General features: G+C 38.6%; 1 protein-coding gene across 7 annotated transcripts in view; it reads right to left on the bottom strand.

The window, feature by feature from the left end:
- DNM1L (dynamin 1 like) overlaps positions 1-24,134 on the bottom strand; it is a 37,530-nt gene extending 13,396 nt beyond the window's left edge. For 4 of the 7 annotated variants that reach the window (XM_027894228.1, XM_027894227.1, XM_027894232.1 and 1 more), the window contains exons 1-11: positions 23,907-24,134; positions 12,520-12,667; positions 6,795-6,833; positions 5,552-5,598; positions 4,608-4,679; positions 3,994-4,080; positions 3,235-3,397; positions 1,802-1,922; positions 1,048-1,179; positions 575-781; positions 256-376 (exon numbers count right to left, since the gene is read on the bottom strand). In XM_027894228.1, coding sequence (XP_027750029.1) covers positions 256-376; positions 575-781; positions 1,048-1,179; positions 1,802-1,922; positions 3,235-3,397; positions 3,994-4,080; positions 4,608-4,679; positions 5,552-5,598; positions 6,795-6,833; positions 12,520-12,667; positions 23,907-24,008 — 1,239 coding nt within the window. In that variant the 5' untranslated portion in view covers positions 24,009-24,134. The remainder of the gene's footprint in view (positions 1-255; positions 377-574; positions 782-1,047; positions 1,180-1,801; positions 1,923-3,234; positions 3,398-3,993; positions 4,081-4,607; positions 4,680-5,551; positions 5,599-6,794; positions 6,834-12,519; positions 12,668-23,906) is intronic. The other 3 variants (XM_027894230.1, XM_027894229.1, XM_027894233.1) reach the window with 1 other exon arrangement.
- Between the last annotated feature and the right edge of the window lie 581 nt (positions 24,135-24,715).

Raw genomic sequence — 24,715 nt, 5'->3', positions numbered from 1 at the left:
TATTTCAGCCTGTAAATAACAGCAAGGAGGTGGAACCATTTACCTTAAACTCATTCCATACAGAGTAATGTCTCCAAATTCGGATATTGTAATTTTTCCACTTAAAGTACTAAAAATCAGGATTCAGCCTCTTCATATCAACTCATTCAGCTGATATCATTAATTCAAAGGACTGAAGAAGCACAAATTTGTTGAAACCTTATCTTCCTATCCAACACAGAGCCACAACACTTAGATATACAGAGGAACACTCACGGTAGCATTTCTAATGGCAGTCAGAATATCAATTGTGTTAAGGCCACCCAGTGGGTCAACAGATTCCAAAGTTCTTCCAAAGGTCTCATGAAAAATATAGCAGATTCTAGCTCCACCACATCTGAAAGAGTAAAATAACAACTGAAGTAGCAAACAAGAAAAAAGCTCTAATTGGAAGCATTTTTTACAGCTGTTTGGATTCAAAACATTTTGCAGTGTGTTATGCTCCAGAGCAGTGCTGTTGCCAACGAAAGCCAGTAAGAGCCACTGGATCAATCTAACCACTTAGTCAATATTCTAGGAGAAATTTGGTACTTACAGCTCTGAAGTCTCTATGTATTTTGCTGTTCCTTCAATAGTGTTACAATATTCTGTGGCAAATTTGGTAATAAGCTGCAATAAAGTAGCACTTTTGTCTTCAACGGGTTCCCCATAGCTGTTCAGTAGAGACTGGTACTGAGCAGCTAAAACATTAATTCTGGTTTTCAGTTCTGGCAAGCAATCCCTGATATGATGCATCAGTAGTCTAAAAATAGAAAACAGCCCCTCATTAGCAGGAAGGAAAGGTTTCAGTATTACTATCTCTATCAGAACAGAGAAGAGACAAAAATAATCACCAAAGGAAAACAATTACTCAGAAAAATTACAGTGAATTCAAAAACTGAGAGAATCAGAGTTTGGAATCCTAGTTTTCCTCAATGTATCCCTCTACAGCACCAAAAGAGAAACTAAAGTTAAAAAGGAAGGTATGCACACCTTTCTGACACATCAGTTTATATGTTAGAGCAATACCTGTTCAGTGTTCTAGCAAGATACTTGGTTCCGTTTCGGTTGGCTAGGGAAGGGTACTTCTTCTGAAGAAAACCATACTCATCACGAATGGAATCAGCCACACTCTTCTTGTTGTTAATGTCCAACTGACTCCTGAAGGTAAAAGGCAGAGTTGCACACCAGTTAAGAGATGCAAAGAAAAAAAAAATTCATCCTTATGCTTGTCTGGACAGGACATCTAACAACTGATTTTTGCTTTACACACATAAAAAAAAAAAACAACTTGAAAAGGTTTTATTTTTTGTTCCATGCTGCATAGTCAACAAATCAGTATGGGGAGCAGCTGTACACAGACTAAGCAAAGCTTTTATTAAAACCACATGAGATTTGACCTCACTAAAGCAAAAACTGAAGTGAGCAGTGATGTAGCCATATGCAGTTAGCACTAAAGTACACGGGATCTGTACTGGATCAGCGCTAATGTGAACAGCTGAGCAGAAGTATTCCTCAAGCTGAAGAACAACAGTGGAAAGAAGTGATGACACTACAGTTCTTTTGGAAGAAGTGTCTCTATTTCTTTCCAAATTACCAGCTGGTTGAATGGAAGAACAAAAGCTTTTGAGAAGTGAGCAACGAGCTCCTCGCTTGCTTATTCAGAAGTTTATTTCAACATTCTCACCCTATTCTTAAAACTACATTCATGGTTAAAAAAAGCTAAAAGCATTACTTCATAGAAGCACACTTTTAAAAATAGCATCAGTGGGCCCAGACAGACCTATTCACGACTCCAATGATGCCAAGCTTGACTGGAATCACTCTTCCCATGAGCACATCCATAGCATCAGTGCCAGCATCCATGAGATCCAGCTTTGTGATAACAGCAAGAGTTCTTCGACCTATCAAAAGGAAAACACACTCATAGGGATGCTTTGTTTTGATCAGAGTAACTAAAACACATAATACAGCAAAGTAAAGCAAAAAGTGACCTCTCTTTGTTTAACAGGTAAATACTGCACATCTAAACTAACAGGCTAATATGCCCAGGATTTGTCTGGACCCTAATATTTCCTGAGCTCTAGAGTCTGAAAAAAAACTGCCTAGAACTTTTTCTTTAAAAACATAATACACTTTTTGAGTCTTAAAAAAAAAAAAAAACAAACAACACAGCATCTCAGCAAAATCAGTAAGTTCTTTGGTCTTGAAACTCTCATGTGAGTGTACCTACTTTAGTAATTCAAGTTCTTCTTACATACCACTCCTCCTACTGAACCTGCAACATGATCTGCCTCTCCAGACCTTTAAGTTTCAGAATTCTGGGAAGTGATCCAGAAGACACAGTTATTCATCTTTACAGGGGTAAATTAAAAGGGGTCTGCTACCTTGAACCAGGACAATTTGACTAAGCAGACTGTCAGAAGAGGTTATGGAGCAGACAAGCCAAAGCAGATTTCAAATTTGAAAACAAACAAGAAATGTTACACTTTATAGGGAGAAAAATTTGAGGGTAAAGCATAACACTAAACTTTAGCCTAATTTCTGTATATCTATTTTCCAAGTGGACTATTCCATATTCTTTCAAATCACACAGTGCCATTTGTTAGTCAGTGGTGCTGACAGCACTTTCCAAAAGCAAGAAGCAGGCATTCAGTAGCTTTAGATCTGTTCCAAAGTAATTGGGTAAATATAAAATTATAATCCTCTTTTTAGATTAAATTAAATCAGTCATTTCTGCCACATATATGCAGGGCATCAAAATGGATACTAACAGTGTATATTAATTTTAATCTTACTAAAGTCCCTAAACTAACAGCTAGAAAGTCAATTACTACCTGCAGAACAGGATGGCATATTTTCTCCACTAAAATAAATAACACTGGACAATAAAACTCAAAGTTGCTTTAACAGACCTCTGCAAACTACTAAAACCCCCAATATTCTGTAAAACCATTTGCTGGTGTGAAAACAGAAGTAACTGTTTTGACCACATGTTCATAAGCCAGAAATCTGTCAGATATTAATTCAACCCAGCATTTCCTGAGTTGCAGAGACTGCAGCAAGCAGTCTTTAAGAAAATATAAAAATCATATTTTCTAGGAAACGTGGTGACATTTGCTTTTCTTACTACATTTTGCCCAAACAATGTCAGTTTTATTTTAGGATCTAATTTAGAGTATAAGTTGAGTTACAGCATCCAGTTTTGCTGCTTACCATCTGGATCCACTTCACGTGCTATTTTAAGTGCTTCTGAGGTGGCCATGTCTGTATTAGCGGCTGTGACTGCCAGAATAATCGAGTTCGGGTTGCTGATGAACTGAAGGATTAGCTCTCTTATTTGAAGTTCAATGTCCTTAGGCTGATCACCAACAGGCACCTAGACAAAAGCAAAACAGAACTGTTCAAAATTGTGTATTCATGCCTGTGTGACACTTGGTGTCCAAGAACCACCGGCACAACTGGCAGAGTGTGCACAGGCAGGGAAAGAAGTCATCTTGTAATCTTCGTGTCACAGAAAATTATTCCATATGAAACCTGAACAAACAGAACCTCAACATTTCCTCTAATGTATCCTCACTTTATACAACTTCTTACACAAAACACACATAACAACTTCTGGAGAAGCAATGTGGGAAACATTTTTAAACTTGCCAAATGCTCATCTCCCTGCAGGAACAGCTATGGTACTTGGAGTGCTACTTCTGTGAAAAGGAATGTGCAGCCCACATAACGCTTCCAGTGGGTTGTATATAGGAAGACCTTAAGCAACTCTACCTCTTACATCAGCACAGAGCATCCGAAACCCAAATCTTACACCAGAGGACAGTGACATGCCAAATTTATTTAACACTATTTAAACTTGAGGAAAACTGTCTATCTAACAATACAGGATAATGCTAAAGAGTGAACATGCACACCTTGTTAAAAAATACCATTCACAGAGAGCCAGAAAAGAAGGATTCCGCATCTTACCTTTGTCATTCCAGGTAAATCCACAAGAGTCAGATTCACAACGTTAGCTGAAAAAATCTTAAGATGAATAGGTTCAGGACTGATCCCCTAGGAATATATTAATTAAAAAAAAATAATTAGTGTACTGGGTTATTTAAATGTATCATTGAGAAAACCGAAAGCTGTAGGTAGTTACATACTAGAAAAACTTTCTTTCATCATACACCTACAAGGTAAGGAAAAGAAGCCAGACACACCTGTCAACTAATTTCTTTGTAATTGGCAGCAGCCCTGTTTTCTCCATCATAAAATGCAAAAAAGCTTTTATATGTGAGTGATTATATAGATATGCAAGAATAGAATACTCAATTTTATAATTACACATTAAGCCATATATGTGGAAAAATGAAAGCAAGTTCAACTAAAAGTTCATTTTTTTAACTATTATTACACAAGTTTGAAGTAAATCAACAATTGTCTGTCTTTTATCTGAAGTCATTTATCTCATGGACACAGTGAAAAAATGTCAAGACAGCAAGCAGCATTGCTGTGCTCTTCATTAGAACAGGTAAAATGCTTTTCACTTCTAGCAGCAAGAGAATCCATGGAAAGACAAAGATGGACAGTACATTTACCTTATTATTTCCCGAAATCCTCTCCGTTTCATTTTCTATTTCCTGACGAATTTCATCAAAATCTGTATAAATCTGAAGGAAGTAACAAAATGTTTAAAAATGAAAGACAGCATCGAGTTACCTAAATGCAAAACAATGCTCTCTTCTCCAAGAGACAGTGAATAACTCTCCTAAGTATACAGAATATGAGAAAAAATTAGAATTACAGTTAGCCCTTAAGCTGATGCTAACAGGATGCTAAAAACTGCAGAAACTGGAATCTTAGTATTTAATCTGTTGACCGATACTGTGAGATGGAAGTTGTTACCACTTATTATGCATCAATGTCAGCCACATTATTAACTGATGTTCACCTAAAGAGAATGCAAACACTTAATTCCATTTAGAAACTAGCTGCAATCCTTTTAAGTTAAAACAACATGTAGCCTGAACCTGTTCTCATCTTGAAGAGAATGAAGAATAAGGGCAGAGTTTCATTTTCACATTTTTCCGCTCTTGTCAAAACTATTCTCCTTCCACCAATCCAAAATAAGTTAGCACAGAGCTACCCTTGCACAGGTTCCCTCTGCAATTCTCTCTAGCTTTCCTTCCACTTCTAGGACTGTTTTAAGTAATAAATACTTATGAAATTCATCTGCCAACAAAAATATGACTTTCTTCAAGCAAAGAATTAAGCTTCGACTCTTTTATTTAAGTCTTCGGTCATCACAGTTTCTGCTCCTCGACCCTGATGCACATTCCTTCTTTTTCATAGCTTTCTAATAGATCTCTGAAGTTGCCAGCTCTTCAGTGGACTGAAATGACTTATGATTAAGCATATCCTCAATATTCTACCATATAGTATAACAGGCAGAATTATCTCCTTTTCAGGAAAGTCAAGGAAACAGATAATAGACTTATGTATATATACATATTTATGACAGTGCTAAACAGAGTAAACATACCTTATTTTTGGTATGAAGAAATTTACCCCATTCTGCAGCATCTACCTCTGAAAACAAAGAATTGATACATGAGGAAGAAGAAGTAGATGTTTCAATTTTTCCAAGAGCCTGATTGTTGAAAGCTACAATGTGATTTTATTTTTTTCAAGCAGTAAAAGAAAAATGAGTTAGCTTTCTACAGTTAGATGTTAAATAGCTCAGTAAAAATACATTTATGATTCTGCTTGTTGAGACATTTGCATCTTGTTACTGTGTTTGTCTCTCTTACACAAGGTCCACTTTCCTAACTGTGACTGAGACAATCAGCTGTCCTGCAATCTTTCAGAAATGGTCTAGTTCAGTAAATATCAGCTTGCAACAGAAAACAAAAGAAATATTAGCAACAGCTTAAAACACCTGGGGGAAAAAAAATAAAAAAAAGAAAAAAGATGGCTTGTAGCTTCTTTTCTTTTACCATGCAAGTGAGATCAAATTTCAGCTGAAAGAAAACGTTAGAAAAACCTGTAGGACCAAAACCAAGCAAACAGAAAATACATAAGAATTCTGCATAACAAAGAAGCCGTAAGAGAACATGTCTCTTCCCAAATCTGTCAAGGACCAAACATCTTCACTCTTGTCAGTCACCACTTAAGTCCAGAATTACTTGGGGGCTGTGCAAGAGCAGACCGAGAAACAGCAAAGGAGGTTTTGTCAATTCCTGCTTCGTAGCACAGGCAGCAGATTTGAGTCACAGTTTGAGATATTCACACTTTCACAATTAGGTTTCCAACTACTAGTGGTAAATTCTACTTCCAATTTTTAGTTTGTGGTCGTTTCCTCTCTGCTCCCTGACACAGCAGTCTGCTCTAGAAGAATAGTCCACCAGAAATCTGGCTATTTGGCAAACATACAAATTACCTACAATCAAGTCATCTTTCAAAACATTCTTTTCACTTAAGTTGAAATTCAAGATACTGATCAACAAAGTTTTTTTTAAAGGATTTGGGAATCCAAAGGGCAGGAAGCTCTATGAAGCAACAACGGCACAGAAGAAAAGTAAAAATCATCTCATACTAATGCAACAAAATCAGAAAACTAAAAATCAACCAGATAACAAGACTCAGCAAAATAATCAAACAACACAAGAGCTGAAGTGTAAAAGGAAAAGTGTAATCAACAATAACGTGGCATGAAATGTATGTGGTTAGTGTATATAAACATGCATTTTATGTGAAGGGAGAAAAAGCAAGTGGATAAAGGCAACCTTTAGAAAGGTGTCTTGGATTTTTCCATGTAGCAGGGTCTGCAGTTAAAGAGAAACAGCATTGAATGGTATTTAACATTTTTAACATCATATTTAATATAGCATTTTATTAACTTTCAGTACCAGATTCTATTACAAAGATCACAAATGCATGCAGACAGATGAAAATGCTATTCTAGTACTGATGAGAGCATGTAACATATTAACACTATGCACACAAATAAGATTTTAAATAAACACAGATAAATGAAGCATATCAGATACTCTGTACAACTAGTTTACTGGATGACGAGTATTGCTGCCATTCACCTAATTCCAACAGCTCACGACGTTTTTTCTATCTCAGCACAGAAAACAGCACCATTAGGGCTCCACAAAGCTGAACTTCTTTGGTGAAATGCTTCTCAACACTTACTCATGACAAGAACCAAAAAGAGTAAGAAAATATTTGTAATGTCCTGGAAGTAAGATTACTGTACGGGAAAGAAATCTGAGGTTTTGCATCAATATTTCTAAGACTCCATTAAACAATTACATCAGTTCTGAGACAGATTTAAGAAGAGACAACATAGATATCACCCTTTTCAACCTTAAATTTTCTCAAAGTATTTATGGAAATCTCATTACAAAAAAAAAAATCATTGAAGAGTTGTTGATGAATTTACAACTCTATTTTTATGTCATGTCTGTACAACTGCACAAAAGTGCAAGAATCAAAACAAACTGGTTAAGATATTTTTGGTTAGTGCCTGGTTGGTACAAAATGCAAACAGCACAGCAACAATCACCTAATCTGTCTGGAAAGTTCAGAACATCTGGAGAGTTATTTTAATGTCTTGCTCAGATGAGTAAGTCAAAGGCATGTGTATTATCAATGGAAATACGCTGATTTTGATAGATTGCATCCATTAAGGACAGACTTTTATACCCTAAACTTTTATCCTTACTGTTCCACAGGCACATGAGCTGTAAGAAACCATCGTTAGGAGGAAGCTTTTGTTTGTCTTGGTTGGTAAAGAGGCAAAATTACATCTCAGTCTCCAAAGGAAGTGCAAAATTAAAGGATTCCTTCATTACAGGTTATTGTACAGGCTTAGCTTATTTCCCCTTCAGAGGAAATAAAGCAACATGCACATATAGAAAAAAACTACAGTGTCTTCAGGATTGCATTGCTCATCTCCTCTTCAAAATTAAATCCAAGAGAGTAAAGAGAGGCATAAAGCCAGGAAGAAAATTATACAGCAATATACTGCCACTGCTACATTAGGGAGACATGGACCAAGCACTCTCCTGTTCTGTCCCTCCTCAGGAGATGATGTCCTTCTCAGACACACTGTTTTAGTCTCAAATTATTGGCTTTGTAGGAGCATAGGAATTTGCAGCTAGGTACTAGGCTTGATTCTACATATAAATAAATGAGTTTTTTCAGTATAATCTATTAACTTCTTAAAATATCTTCGAAAGGACAGAACAGGAGAGTGCAGTATATTGAATATCTCTGTTGTACTTGGCTTTGCAGAAGCACAGGAGAAAAACCTGGCAATCCAGTTGGCGTCAGGGATGGAAAAAAACGGTCCAAGATGCACTCAAGTCAGAGACATTGCATTTTAACTTGCTAACACCTACGGAAAAAATTCCCAATTGATCTAATTTTACACAAAGAATTTGCATGCTCTAAATGAAAGGATGCTCAAGGCAAGGAGAAAATATTTTAATTAGCCTACATTCAACAACTCAGTGTTCTGGTTTACATGCAGAACATTTTTTTTATCACTAGTTTAACTGGTAAATCAGTTTTCTCCTAGTTATGTTACTTTCTGGAAGCTTTTCAGGCAAAACCTTGAGGTGAATTAATCATCTGATTACATTCAAAAGTCAACATTAGGTAAAAGTGTGCATCTTGGTCATTAAAGAAATGAGTATTAGAGATGTTAAGAAATTATTAAGACAGCGGCTGTCAAGAACAAACAGATCCTGCCTTTCAAAAACGAAAAACAAACAAAACAAGCAACATAAAAACAACAAAAAAGAAAACAAAACAACAACAACAAACAAACCACCATGTCTCCCAAATAAAGCAAGCGTCTTTATTTTTCTGGCTTTTCACATCTTGGAGTAAGACCTGAAAACTTAAAACTAATATACATGACAACTAGACATATTACAGTATTTTTCTCAGGACTGCCATCCACCAAATTGTACTTGTTACATCCTACACTACAATACTCCTTTAAGAAGCTCAAATACAGTACAAAGTTTAGCAACTTTAGTTATTCATTTATCTCTTCTCCCTTTCTAAAGCAGTAGAAATGTTATTCATACACAATGGGAACACAGAAAAACTATTCAGGGTCACAAAAAGCCACCACCATAGAAGATTTCTTGCAGCGTGGCAATGAGAACTTCCCAGTTACTAAATTCCTAGCTTTCTGATTTTCTGTATCTTCACAGCTGCTGGATCCAGAAGGTGACTTCTCCCCCCACCCCATCACCTCATCCTTTCCTAGCTCTCTTCATCTAAACAAAAAATAAAAAGCCAACTTGTGAAAAAAGCATGCACGTATCTTCCAATCCCTTCTGCGTGTTGAACCATTTTTTCCATCCCTGACGCGAACTGGATTGCAACCTTTTTCTCCCGTGCTTCTGCAAAGCCAAGTACAACGAAGCAGGTCACACTGTTCTGGAGCTGGGGGTAAGAGATTCCTCTTTGAAATACAGAGCAAAAAAGCTGATGAAACAGTGCTGTTTTATCAAGCAACAGATCTGTATTAATTAATCATGTGTTCTATATCAACTCTATCTGTTCAGAATGTGAACAATGTTCAGTTTCCTATCTTACTACAAAAAAAACCCCCAAACCTATAAACATTTACCGATTGACCATTGATATGTTCCCTCTTCTTTTCTATTTCTGAACCAATGGGTAAACTACCAGAATAGATTTTGCTACAAGACCAATTTATTAATTCACAAGACCAGGCCCAGTTCTCTGGTTAAGTCCTGTTTGTCTTGCAATTGGATCAGAGAACACCCCAGTGTGGTATCACCAAAAACATACCATATGTGCTGAATCACTGGAGCCCAACAATAAACAGCAAAAGCACAATGAGAACATTTCCTTCAGGCCAGATCACACACATCTCTCTAGAATATATATCACTCTGAAATATCATGTTATGAAAACAAAGAACTTCGTATTTAATTGAAAAATTATCTCTGTTATTTTCTGACAGTCTTGATTTATTGTAGCGACCACAGTACAAAGGTCTCACATAGCTCATCCCTGACTTTGGGGAAAACGCAAGGATGATCTTTAGTGCTGTATATTAGAAAATTAAAGGTAGTCCAAATGTCTGGCTGCAATTTTTCTCAACAATCTTTCCAATGTGCTCCCAAGAATCAAATAAATAAATTTTAAAAAATCCAAAAGCAAAACCAAAAAACTTCCACACCAACCCAACAAAACCCCTGAATTGATATGAACTGATAGTCGTTGACAGCTCACATGCATCAGATGCCAAAATTAAGCCATTGGAGAGACACAAATTTTCCTTTGTAGCCATAAAGACAAGGCAATTGTCCATGCTTAAACAAATAGCACAGCAGTCAGAAATGCTTTGTGTTAAAAGCAGGGAAGATGCAAACACTCCAACAATGGTAAAATTTAAACTTGTAAGAATCACAGACTAGTACCTATTTCTAAATGGCTGTGTTAATATACAATACTAGTAGACATACAGAGCAAGCACTAGGATGGATAAAGGTGACAACCACAAAGCAGAAGTCCCAAACAGAGACAGCTGTATAGGAGTATCTGTACATACAGAGAGTTCAGCGCCAGCATTCAGAAAGTAGCATGCCAAGACTGATACTCTCTTGTCCAATAATCAATATGTAAAGAAGAAACCCCTCATCTTGACAAAATCCTTTTCTGCAAGACTATTTCTCTCTGGGAAATCCCAAACACATATTCAACCTTATCTCCACATTCACCTCATACAAAGAAAATTATGACCTCTAATGGCATAGTGACTTATTACAATGTCAGGCAGCACAGCCAGGGTAAGAGGTTGTCGTTCTTTTTTCTTTCCAAGCTACTTGATCCCATCTTCTCAGATCTGACAGGACAATCTGGACACTAAACTAGATCAGTGACAAAACCATTTAGACCATGATTTGCCTGAGTTTTGGAGAGAAGAGGCATTTCAAACTCAACTGGTAAGTCATAAAGGTTTCTCTGTTCTTACTAAACAAGCCCACATCTCTCTCACAGGAACAAGATGAGATTATAACAAGTACATCTTGCATATTGATTTTTTTCAAAAAAAAAAATCTAAATGGGCCTCTTAAATAATAATTTAGCCCAACATCCTTATGCAGTAATATCATTATCCTATTTTAAATTTAAAAGTCGAATCCTTAGATCAAATGCAACCTACAACAGAAAGGCTCTGCCTTGACTCAGAATACTTTAATTACAAAAACACCTTTTATACCTGTAAAGTTGTAGAACAGAACAAAGCAGTATTTTACCCTGCAACTCAGAACCAAAGCGTTCTGAAAAGTACTAGATACTATACGCTGCACAACACAAGCAGTGTCAAACTACATTTAGAGCGAGCAAATCTGCCATTTTTAAAAGACTGCCCTGAGACTCTGAATTCTCCATCCTTGTAGGTTTCCAAGACCCAACTGGATAAAGACCCAAGCAAACTGGTGTTGAGCTCAGTTGGCCCTTTTTTGTGGAAGAGATTGGACTAGAGACCTTCTGAGATAATTTCCAACCTCAGCTGTCCTACAATCTCTCACGTGGATTGCACACTAAAAGTTCTTAATTATTATCAACCCTAATTGTGTTCTCTGCTTGTGACAATAATGAAGACTGGAGCTTAAACCTTTAAACCTGCCCAGTGTTAGCTCTTCAGAAACCAGAGGCTAAAAATACTGCAGGAAAAGAAATACTGTAAAGAATTTCTGGTATCTTGGCTTATTGTCACTAGAAATAAATTCAGAAAAATATACCCCTGCTGCTCAAGAGCATTAGTTGGTATAGAATGAACATTAGAAGTCCCAAGGAATAACTGAGATCATGTTCTTGATCTGATGAAGAATAATACAGAAACATTACAGATGACAAACTTCAAACTGGACAGCCTCAGAATATTTAAAGTGCTGTCCTTGATGTGCTTGGACTCCCAGTGCAGCCCAGTAAAGTGCCATCTGTAAGCTATAGGACATGCCCATTAAATCCTGTTTGCATCTACTACAAGTTTGTTTTCATTTCTCCTTCTGCTCCATTCAGAAATTACCTCATTCCTAACCTCCTTCTAAAACGTCACTCATCCTCTGAATGAAACACTTGATTTATACAACAAAAGAGGAGGGGAAGAAAAACACACACACACAAAATCATGTTCTCTACACTCTACACAGTTATCTTAATAACCAAAATGCTTTCTTTGGCCTATTTTCCTCAAAAGCATTTCTTAAGAACAGGAAAGCTTAAAACACTAAGGATATTTTGAATGTCCTAAAAATTTTGACTTCATGACATTTGCTACATGGACAAAACAGATGTGGCAACAGCCGTGTTTTCTTCCAAGCAATTTTTAAAAAAAAATACACTTGAGTTTTAAGACAACAACTGATTTTTCAGTTAAAGGAACAAGAAAGATTTTTAAGTCTCTTTCCAACAAGGCAAAGCAGACTGTTGGATCACACTTACCATTTTCATCTCCAGCTCCTTTCCGACCATCCTCTGGGGAAACGTGCACCAGCTGCAGGATGAGGGGTCTCCGGGTGACAACTCCAGTACCTCGTGGGAGCAGATCCCTTCCCACAAGACTTTCCAACACAGAACTCTTTCCACTGCTCTGAAAATTGGAATACAGCTACATTACATTCTTAAACATAAAAATGCTGTGATATTTTAGTTTTAGTTTGCTTTCATCTAACTTGCAAACAGTTACCGAAGGATACAAGTCTACTACAAACCAGTAACTGCCTAAACCCACTCGGGATATTTAAAAACCATGGGACACCTAAAAAACATGTAGATAGATATATTTTCTGTCTCTTAAGGCTAAACTAAATACTTAACAGTTTTTTTCAGAAAAATTGGTATCTTATTTAGCATTTTCTACCACAAATATTGAACTCTCCAGATACAAGACAGAATTTCCTTCTGAGCATTATAAAGAAGGCAAAATGTATTATGCAACTTTCTAACATCTTTCAGTAACACTTTACTCAATAAACTAAAGAATTTAACTCCCTGTTAGTATTTGTGAAATTATCATGGGCTGACCCTGTTAATACCAACAGCAGAAGTACACAAACAGATATTAAATATGTATACTTGAGTATATTAAGCTGTTACAGTCTCATATTCCTTTCAGTTTGAGGTTTGATTGTGCGTTTGGGTTTTTGTTTTGTATCAGCTTCATAAGTGCAGACATTGTTTTATACTCTAAACACAGAAACAAACGTTGTTTTGTGCCCTCCCATACTCTGTCTGTGTATATATTTAAGTATTTACAACTTAATTGACTGCAAATATCTGTCTATATTACAACGAAAAGTAAAATAGGCTTTAACTGTCTACATTTAAAGTGTTCTCCTGTAGCACTGCTGTATAAAATGCAGAATTGGTCCCACAAGCAGCTGTGAATATATGGGGTTTAAAAATGATTCAAGACCAATACCATATTAAAACTAACAATAAACAAGAGACCAGCAATGTCAACATAATACTCTGAAAGTCTGATTGAGGACATTCTGTTCTTTTAATAGGACTGTATTAAACTCTTCCAGTTTTCTGCAGGTGGAAAGTCAAAAAACAACCTGCTCTGACAGTCACTGTCACCAGCTATGAAATGTTTCTATATTAATGCTACTACCAAGCAATTCTTGTTTAAAAAACCAAAAACAAACAAACAAAAAACAACCCAAACAAACAAACAAAAACAACAACCAAACAAAACACAAAAACTGAAAAAAAACCACCCCACAAAGGAACAGATGCTTCTGGCAGCTGGAATGTGCATTCCTGCCATACAACCTCCACTCAGCCTAGCAGTTCTGAAATAACAGACTTGAGACTTCAAGTAATGAGTATATAAACTCGTAATATAAGAGAAAAGCAGTGATGAATATCTTTAAATCTTGCACATTTAGTGACATTTCCTAAAAATTAAAATTAGATCAGAGACCAAGTAATATATCACTATCAGACAGGACATTTCTGATAACGCAGTAAAACGTATATGAGAGCCTTAGAACCTATTGAAATAGGAATTGTATGCAGAAGCACAAAATAAATACTAAAATGCAAGACCAAACCCATAGAAAATCTGAACAAATTAAAGCCTTCTTTCATTCTATCACCTTATTGTATATGCTTTATGGAACAGAAAAAACAGCTATTTTATCAAAAATATCATTCGTCTCAACAGGTGAACAAGAAATCAATGTGGATTATGTATATTTTCCAGTTTTCCAAATTTGACAGCAGTGAGCTCACTGATCTAGAAGGACCAGGGTCAGATGAAAAAGAAATACAGCCACCCAAGATTTTTTTTTTTCCTTTAGAAGCCTCCCCTAGAAAGTAATTAATAATTTTCTTCTTCAACTGACCTTCTCCGAACTAACTTTAGATACTTTCCCTGAAAGGAGCTTTTAACAGACCATTGGGCACTGAAGTCTTACCAAAAAGTAACTTAAGAACAACCTGACCAAAGCATGGATTAGCTCTGGAAACCTCCATGAGACAGCTCCTGTCTGGCACATTTCTGAAGAATTACAGGTATTACAGACCATGAGAAAAACAAACTTCACAGTGATGACAAATAACAAACCACTTCTTAACTTGTTTTAAAGAAGTGCAATGCCAGCTCAAAAAGATGAGAGATTATAAAGGCTCATCCACTGCACTGAAAAAAAACCAAACCCAAAACCCACCAGTTTCATTTATTAAAAACATTTTGAACATCAAAATGGATGTGCCACTTGGGGATATGGTCTAGGGGTGATTACGGTGCTGCTGGGTTGATGGTTGGACTACAGGATCTTGAAGGTCTCTACCAACCTCAGTGATTCTGCGATCTCTTCAGCAAGATTTCTTACACATGGATAAATTATCACTCAGTCTCAAAGGGCTGGAGGTGAGACTTAGAGGAAGTGGCTTCTCCTGAACATATAATCCAAGCACACAAGGGATAATAAATCCCATAATAAATAGCTCCTTATCAAGAACCTCATCAAGACATGAAACCAAAATCCATGGGAGAAGTTGCTGCACTGCTCATTGGTCTTTCCAAAGGAGCAGGAACGCAGGAAGCTAAAATGGGCACACACCAAACCATGTATAGAACTAAAATACCGTGTCTTACACCACTCCCACAGTTATCTCTGGACGGAGAAGGAACGATCTGGATCCTTTGCAAATGCGAAGTCATACACTAAATGAGACATTACAGTACTCCACACATCAGGAAATTTATTTTAAATTGCATTACGTTCCCAACTAAAGCAATTTGTTGTTGGAATACGATACATTATCTGATGACACACTCCTTAATCTGGGTTCCGTCGACTTCCATTACCAAGAATTGTCTGGGGGCATGGTCAGGAAAGCAGCAAACATGAAGTTGATCTTTTTCTGCCAGCAGGAGGAAGTGAGGGATGTGGGTCTCCTAACTATACAAAATCAGTTCAGCCAGTCCCTCATATAACAGGTGAAGACAGAGACTAATACTGATGACCAAGGGTACCACAGAATTTTTGGTGATGAGTCTGCAGAAGCATCGCATTTGTTTTGGCATCTCATTGCAATGGTCATCACGATTTTAAGTGTGGACAGAAATCCATAGATTCACTTCATGATGGGTCCGGAAAAGCATTAACAAACTCTAACCTTTCACAGCAGATCAGTCAGATTTTTCCTCTCGACCTTAATATCTGATCCTAATTTGAAATATCTATCAGCTGTGATAAATGGAGGAACTTTATACAGATTGCTCAGAAAATAAATGGGCAAATACAGGAACATCTGTGTCACTTCTTTAACCCTTGTGTCAAACCTCCACTGCTAAGTGCTTAACACTCTGCTGTGTTAAACAGCATCAGTCTCACAGATAAGCACCTAAGTTTGATGGATGATAAAACCATTTTCCCCAGAAATGCTAAGATAAGATGAGATGATTGCACACAGGACTTAAGTACTTTATTTACATCATATATACTGTCAGAGTGTGTTGAAATCTTATCAGCTTTCTCACTGCCTCCTTAACACCTGTATGTTAATTTTCGTCAACATCATCTTCAGGTTAATTTAGAGCAATTAAAGATGAAGGGCAGAATCACTGGGACACAACTGTGCACTTACTCTCACAAATTTAGAAGCTGCAAACTGTAAGAACTGTGATCCAGTCCAAAATGCCAGCATCTCTACTTTTAACAGTTGTCATGAACTGGCTTTTGCCTCCCCATCCTTCATTTCTTCTTTACTTGTCCCTGTATATTTCAATTCTGTGCATTTAAGTACCAAAAGCCATTTGCTCCCATCCATTACACTAATTCTTACAAGAAAATGTAGGTTGCAATCTGCTGTTTTACTGACCACATTTTTCAGGAATTCAGAAGCAGCAGACAGCAGTGTATGACTTCGTAATTATCCAGCTTCATTAACAGCAAGAGATGTCACTTCCAGAAACACTTCAGGGTTGCTGATAAGCCAAAAGGAAGAGACTCTATTGAAAATTTTCAAGTAACACTATCAGCAGCCATTCCCATTCATCTCAAACATTTACTTCACTGGCTTCCTTACTCTATTAACATTCCTATTTTAAGAGACTTATACCTTATACCCCATAGCATGCAAAGATGTTTTCTCCATATTGAGAAGAGAACCTTGGCCCAATCTTCTTGCACTGTTGATGGTTACCCTCCACTTTGAACCCCACCTATAGGTAAAAAGGCCTAGAAGACCCTGATGGTGAAGACCAGGGCAAAGAAAGGATCAAGTACCTCAGCCTTGTCCCTATTTGCTGTCACTAAATCTCCTGTCACAGTCAACAGCGAGTCTGTATTTCCCTTGTTTCTCTTTTCTTTTTTAAATGATACAGTTAAAAGATATAGCTGATACAGTGCTGGAAGTTCCTGTTGCCTTTGATGTCCCTTTCCAGTCACGTTGGCTTTCTTACTACATCTCCACATATGCAGCAGTATTTTTATACCCTTGGGCGAGCTTGTCCTCACTTCTACCTCCTGCATGAGTCTTCTGTGTTGAAGCTCAGTCATGAGTTTACCCCACACTGCTCTCCTTACACCTCTGTTCATTTTCCCAAGCAAGTTTATGGACCGCTGTTTTGTGCTTCAGTGAGGTTGTCCTTAAAGGGTAACCTGTAACTCACTGGGTCTCACCAATTTGATCAGTAAATAAGCAAAGTCTACTCTTTATTCTTACAAAGTCCATACAGCAAGAAGGCAATAAACACAAGACTCACCTGGAGTCTCACCAATGCATGAGAACCACGAGATTTCTTATAGTCATTTGCTCAGAGTGAGTGGTTGACAGAGTGAACAGTTGATTGTTGGCTATTTCAAATATTATTAAATATTATTAAAATTATAATGGACTTGTATCAGCTACAACAGATTTTTAAGTCATCTCACAAGAATCTCCTGCCTTTCTTTGTGGAACCAATGCACAATGCATCTGTGGAAAAAAACCTTTGTAAGGAAACATGTCCACTAAAGTACTGGAAAACTTACAAAAAGAAAATTAGTTGAAAGGGGTCTAAAACTTAGCTCATTACTTTTGCTAGGATAAACTGATAATTTTCGTATTATCTAATCAAATAGTAAACAAAGGGGAAGAACTCATGCAGCACAACACAGATTTGCTACAGGACAGGACAAGAAAATAAAGGGGCAGTGATATCAGTATTCTCTATGACTTTTCAGTGGCACAATCATGACAAGTATTTGCAAATGACAGTAAGGAGCTGAGAAGCAGGAGAGACTTCTCAGTGAGACCTAATAATTACTGAAGAATTCTATTAAGAAAAGCAATGCATCTGCTTTGACACCCAAGGTGGAATGGCGGCAATTCTGCAGTTTCTGTCATACAGGAACTATAAAAGTCCTCCTGGCTAAATCATGCCCTTAGCTGTATATACATAAACAATTCACTAAATTTTCATTCCTTTATTGGGAAATAGAAGCTAATGCATTCTTGCTAGGATCTCATCCACAGGAATATTACCCAGATAGGTGCTTTGAAAAGAAGTTACTTGCAGTAGCTACCCTGGAAGAGTTCAACATGCTAGAACTAAAAAGCAACAATATTTTTTTTTCTTTTCTTATTTGCAAACATGAATTACTCTGAAATAAAAGGTCAGCATACAATGCATTTCCAGATCAGTTCCACAAGGGAACTGCTTTGCTTGGAACAGCTATTATGACAAAATTTTCCTATTCAAACTAGGAACACCCCAAGCTAGGCTGGTTCTAAACAGCTAACAAAATTAAAAGTTTATTTACTTATCAGAAGAGAACGTTAAAGCTGTAAGCAGGGCACAATGAATTATTTTAACACATCGTTTGAAACAAAATTACACTTCTAAAAGATGCAGAAGAATTAACAGGGTGATCCCAAATTGAGAAAGCAGTAAAACCAGCACAATGCACTGCTCATTGTTGCAAAATACATTTCACTGTGAAAGACCTTGTCTGAATAACAAGATATTGTTCCTTCAGGCCATTCCCCATTTAGTTGAATAGAGAACCTTCCTGAATCACTCAGGAAGAAACTGAAGTCACAGGAACTACCTCCACATAAAACAGCTTATGTACTAATAGTAAGGAATGGTAGGACTGGCACAGTTCAGTCAAAATTCTTCAGAAATCCTGTATTTACACCGTATCTAACTCGTGCCAAGTGAGTATTTGAAGATTCACATATCAGAGCCAGATAAACTGACCTTATTCTACTAAATTCATGACTTACAGTAAAGTGAGTCAAAATAAAGCCAATTTGTATCTTCCAATTTAAGAAGTTCTCAACAACAGAGATCTGGGGATTTTTCAAGAATTTCACTGCCATTTTCTCTCCAGATTCTGAGAAACATTTCCCTGGGCTGTCTGCTTTAATACTCTTGCCACTTCTTTTCCTGAAAACATTGTTTCTTTTGCACTGTCCCTGCTGGACAACATACAAGATCCATCTGTTTTAATTAACTACAGGTTTTCTACAAAAGATAATTACCAATCAGAAGATGAACTTGACCCTGGCAATAAGTAGGGAAAAACAAACACAAAAAAACCCCAACAAAACAAACAAACAAAACCAAGCAAAAAACAACAACAACAAAAAAAAACCAACCTGAGGAGAGGGGGAAATTAACAAAAAAGAAAAAAAAATAAAATCACAAACAACTTCATTCATATCTTTCAACAACTGTGTATTCTGTGCACTCTTCCTACCCTTCCAAAATAACTGTGCATTTGCAAACAATAAAATTAGTATCTTCATTTAAACTACATTTATTATTGCTTTCACATGAAAAATCTGTAGAGCCAAAATGCAGGATCAGAGTTGCTAGACTTATTATTTTCTTTTAATTCATACGAAGTCTGCACTTAGACCCAGTGAAAATGCCATCCTTCCAATCATAGAAGCCTTCAGGACCTAGATGGTGCAGCTATTCAGAACTACAAAGAGCCCCTCACAGAAAAGAAACAGCACAACACTAAATGTTATTTGCACTGTATAATATTACCAGCAAAACTTATATTATGTCTGGTAAATGTAAACAGCTAATTAATGTCAGCCTCACTTTGCTGCTTGCCTGAAACACACACCAGAACTGTCAGGGCATGATTTGACACGAGCAAAGGATGGCAAAAAGGAAAACAGTTACACCCAAAACCAGATCCAGTAAATGTCAGATATCAAAGCAAACAGAAAAAAATAAAAAACTAAAACCAAACCCAGAAGTTTGCAAAACATTTGGGAGAAAAACAAGCTCTCCCCAGCCAGTGCTGACGTTATGCTCTAGTTACATGCCCTTTTACAAATGTAGGTAGAAATGTCTTTTTGCATCTGCTTGAAATCCCAGTGGGGAAAAAAAAAAAAAAAAAAAAAAGGAAAGAAATTCCCAAGCTGAACATAGCCTGGGGTTTTCCTGGTCTCCTGAAATCTATTTCACCTAAAACTGTTCTTTTGCCAACATAATGTAGGCTACATCGAACCAGCTGAAGTAGCTTAAATTTCTGTTTGCCTGACAGGGAAAGGTCAAGGAAGCTCCGTACAGTGCCTGAAACTGAAGACCAAGAGGCCAGTCTCAAATCAGATGCTTTGCATCCACTGGATTCTTCTCCTTATCCCAGCCAGGACTGTTACAGTAGCTTCTCATTGCTGTGAACTTCTTAACAGACAAATTATCATCCTCACTGTTTAGCTTAATAGAATATACACTTATTCAAGTGTATTTGCTATCTCAGATCGAGAAACCTTCCTCCCTGGCAACAAAAAGTGCTTTGGTCTTGAAATACCAAACATGATACTTATTCCAAACAGGAAAAAAAAAAAAGAAATAAATGTAACATTCAACTGTGAGCCAATCCCAGTGAATCATCCAACAGAACAGACTATGTTAAATATTGTCAACTACACCTCCCTATTTAAAGTCCTGAAACTGTATTAACTGAATATTAAGCAAAAGTACTCTATAAATGCACACCTGAAGGTTCGCTTAAAAATCTCACTGTGAATTTCATTAGTTGTTAGATCCATTTTCCCACAACATCTCAACTAACTCAATTAACTACCACATGCAAATAAAGCCCAGAGAGTGTTTTTAAAATGTCAGTATTGGAAGAATTTTGCTACATATAACTAGGATATAACTAGGTTGATGACTCCTAAAAACCCAGAAGATATTCCAAGAATTAATGACCTCCCCCGAAAAAAGCCAGACAATTCATTCTTACATACCTCTAGGCAGATATTTTGTTGTCTGGTTGGGTTTTTTTTAATTTTTTCTAAATCTCATGGCCACTTTTGTAGCGTAGACATTTAATTTTTGTGATATGTACCCTTAAAATACAAAAGGTGATAACTACCCAAATTGCTTTTCTTCCTCTTGCCTCCTTTTATTATAGTTTTAATGTGTTTGGTTGAGGCACTTCGATACCACCTTGTTATCCCTTACAAATACAGATCACAAAGCACTTGTATAAAACACATCAGAACACTGAGTGTTACAGCATTGTTGAGCAAATATTGTTTATATAATATTCCCAGCATGGATGGGGGTTCTTTGCACTTCAGTAATACAGCTCTAAAAATAGAACTGAAATACTGAATTGGGGAAAAAACAGAACACCTCTCTGGGAATGGCAGAAAAACCCTGAAACGGTGAGGAAAAATTGGCACTCGGAAGGTGTCCTCTGAGTTCCATCACCAGCAGAGTCCTGAATTTTCCTAACAGATCCTGCATTAGGAGACGTAAAAAACTTACACAATATTTAGGTGAAGAATGAGAGGAATTCTCATATGGCCGAGTCATGGGAAAACAACTAGAAGTGCAAGAGGTTATTTGAATGCGTAAAATTTACTGAGAAATATTTTGTAGTTAGTACCAAAAAGTATCTAGAGAAAAGAAAAATTAAAACATTACAATTGCTTAGAACACAAGAGCAGTAGAAAATTAATCCCAAAACAGAAGAGGGGCAAAGAGAACATGGGAAACAGAAAACACTCAAAGCTAAATTAAGGCTTATAAGCTGTTTCTAGTTCTACATATTCTAGAAAAGAAAGAATTAACTTGATGCACAGAAGTAAAAAGAAATGAGAACTGGAGAAAGACACAAGCACAAAATAATACAGGAGTAAAGAAGAGAGAGAGGAGACAGGTGAGAAAAATAAACAGCAAGCACTACTCAAAAAAGAATTTTTCTTCTCCTTGCTGAATATATAAAAAGGTCATTTAAGAAAAGCAACTGGCAAATTGGAAGGAAAAAAGCACAGCTCAATTAACAGAGTTATAGGAACTGGCAGCATTTCTTTCCTACAAAGAAAAATGGAGGTGCAAAATTTAGAACTGCTTATTGGGAATATTATTCAAAGAAGAAAAAGTAAAGACAGCATATGCCAGTAGGCTACAAACAAATCAGCTCTGTGAACAAAACTAAAGGCCGAGGCCGTGTAGCACTTAACCAAAAATATCTCAAGAAACAAGACTGTCTCAAGGCACATTTTAAAAAACCAAGGCACCAAGCTTCCAGCAACAAAACTATCAGCTCTAGGGCCATATTTGAGATATCTCCAGAAGTCTGGCCTGCAATAAACTAACTTCAAATGAATAAATGAATAAAACTTTATTTAAATTAAAACTAATTGTATAAAATAACCATCTGTGGAATTACCATGTGGGTAAAGACTTATTTCTCCCAACAACCCTGACTAAACACAAAAAAACACCCCAAGATACAGCTTGCTAGAGATTTTGGTATGAATTTTTCTGGAGTCTACAAAAGAGTTGATTTTGGCACGATAGGAAATTTCATACTAACTCAAGGAGGGTTATGAATATACTGAAAACAGCACTAAACTGACATGGATACTGACAGGTAGACCACTGAAGTCAAATGCATGTCAATACTGTCTTAGCTCTCAGTATTTATTTATAAAAGTATTTACACTTAGGAAAAAGAAACTAGGAACAAGTTGCTTCAAAGTATTTTTAAAAAATGCCACTTCAATGCATTTCATAAAGTGAAACTTCAAAAAATACTTTCTTAATCTTACGCAGAAAATGCCACATCTCTGCACTGCACTTTCTATTGCAGATCTAAACTGAAACACAGAAACAAATTAAAAAAAAAATACAGCTTGCTTGTATAAATTTTAATGTAATTAAGATTAAATGTCTTCATAAAGCAATTGACTCCTATTAGCCACAACATCAGCCAGTATCTAACACAGCTTACCAGTGCAGAGTCCCTCCCACCCAATCCAAGTATTTTAGATCTAGTCTATTAAGCGGCTGAAATAAAGTCAGTGAACCTACCCGATGTATACTGGGAAAACAGAATGACTGCTGGTTGCCTCACAACCAGTTTGACACTGCAGATGGCTTTGAGCAAAGCTATTCCATGCTTCAGCAACATGTAAGCTTTAAAACATACAACTCACGTTTTAGACCATATAATGAAACCCCTGACTGCAGAGCAGTTGGCATTAAAGTCTCTGGTAGGCAAGCTATTGTCTAGTAGCACAGCACACTCAATAGATACTGTTAATGTCACAGGAACGAGAGATCCATTACCTTCAAGTTTTAGTTCTGTTTAACGTTTCATTTCCTATTCCCTTATGCCTCATGCAGTTCTGGTCAGGGATATTCAGCTGCCAAAAGTTCTGCTGGAGAACAGCATGCCATTTGAAGAGATACGAAAGGGTCTGAGCTATCTCCAAGCCCAGCAGGAGCACCACCGGGCTGAGACACACACGTTGCAACTGTTGCACCCGACAGCGGCCGGCCTCGCCTCTCACCTTCCGTCCCCATCACGGGCTAAGACAAAGAGGTCCCAACGGCAGGAGAACCGAGAGCAAAGGGAAGCGATCCACGCCTGCAAGATGCCGTTCCGCTACCACATCCCTTTTATTCAGCCCTGGCTTCCCGGCGGCTGCCGGGGAAGGGAAGCCCCGGCCCGGGCGGCGATGGCGGTCCCGCTGACGCGCCGGGGCGGCCACCCATACCCCCGCTGCGGGGGCCGGAGCCACGGGAGAAGGGTGCCCGGCCCTCCCCGCAGCCCCTCCGGAGCTCCTCGGTCGAGAAGCGCCCAGAGGCGGGCGAGTGGTGCAAGAGGCGCTGCTTCACCGCACCGTGAGAGCGACGGGGAGGCAGCGGAGCCCGGGGAGGGAGCGCAGGGGGGGAGGGGGGACGCGGCCACCGAGGGCGTCCCGCCCGCCCTCTCCTGTCGCGTCTCCCCGTGCCCTTGGCGGGGGCAGCCGCGGGGCTGCAGCGGCGGGGGCGCGATGGACGCCCCGATTTCGCCCTCGGCGCGGCGAACGTGCCCGCCCCGCCCCGCCCCGGCCCGGCTCACCTGCGTGCCCACCACCACGATCTGCGGCAGCTGGATGATGTCGGCCCCCACCGTGTTGAAGACGTCCTGCAGCTTGTTAATAACAGGGATGAGCGCCTCCATGGCGGCGGGGGGCGGGGCGGGACGGGCCCGGCAGAGGCGGCGGCGGACGGACGCGACGGGCCCCGCGGCTCCCTCAGCCGCCCCCTGCGCCTGCCGCCATCGGCGCCGGCCCCCGCGCACGGCACGGCCCCCGGCAGCCCCCGCGCGCAGCGCAGTCGCCGCCCGGCATCATGGGAGGTGTAGTCCATGAGGGAGGGCGGGGCCTGCCCCCGCCCTGCCCGGGTGGCTGCGGGCGCGTACCGCGGGCCCTTCCCAGGTTTGGGTTCGTGTTTTGGTACGACAGTGCCAATCGTCTACGGGGATCACCAGTGGCAGAGCATCTCATAAGTTCACAGATTCACAGAATCGAATGGGTTGGAAAATACCTCTGAGATCATCGAGTCCAACCTATGACCCAGCACCACCCCGTCAACTAGACCACGGCACTCAGTGCCACAGCCAGTCTTTCCTCAAACACCTCTTTCCTCTCACCACCTCCCTGGGCAGCCCATTCCAACGTCAAATCACCTTTTCCAGTTTCTACCCTGGTGTAGAAATTCTTCCTGATGTCCACCCTAAATCTCCCATGGTGCAGCTTGAGACTATGTCCTCTTTTCCTGTCCCTGGTTACCCAGAAGAAGAGACCAACCCCTAGCTGGCTACGACCACCTCTCAGGAAGGTGTAGAAAGTGATAAAGTCACCCCTGAGCCTCCTCCAGGTTAAACAC

Source organism: Empidonax traillii, unplaced genomic scaffold, assembly GCF_003031625.1.
Source record: "Empidonax traillii isolate 1590-97213 ecotype Southwest subspecies unplaced genomic scaffold, ASM303162v1 scaffold421:size509273, whole genome shotgun sequence".
NCBI classification, from domain to species: Eukaryota; Metazoa; Chordata; class Aves; order Passeriformes; family Tyrannidae; genus Empidonax; species Empidonax traillii.
This window is presented reverse-complemented; position numbering and strand designations above follow the sequence as displayed.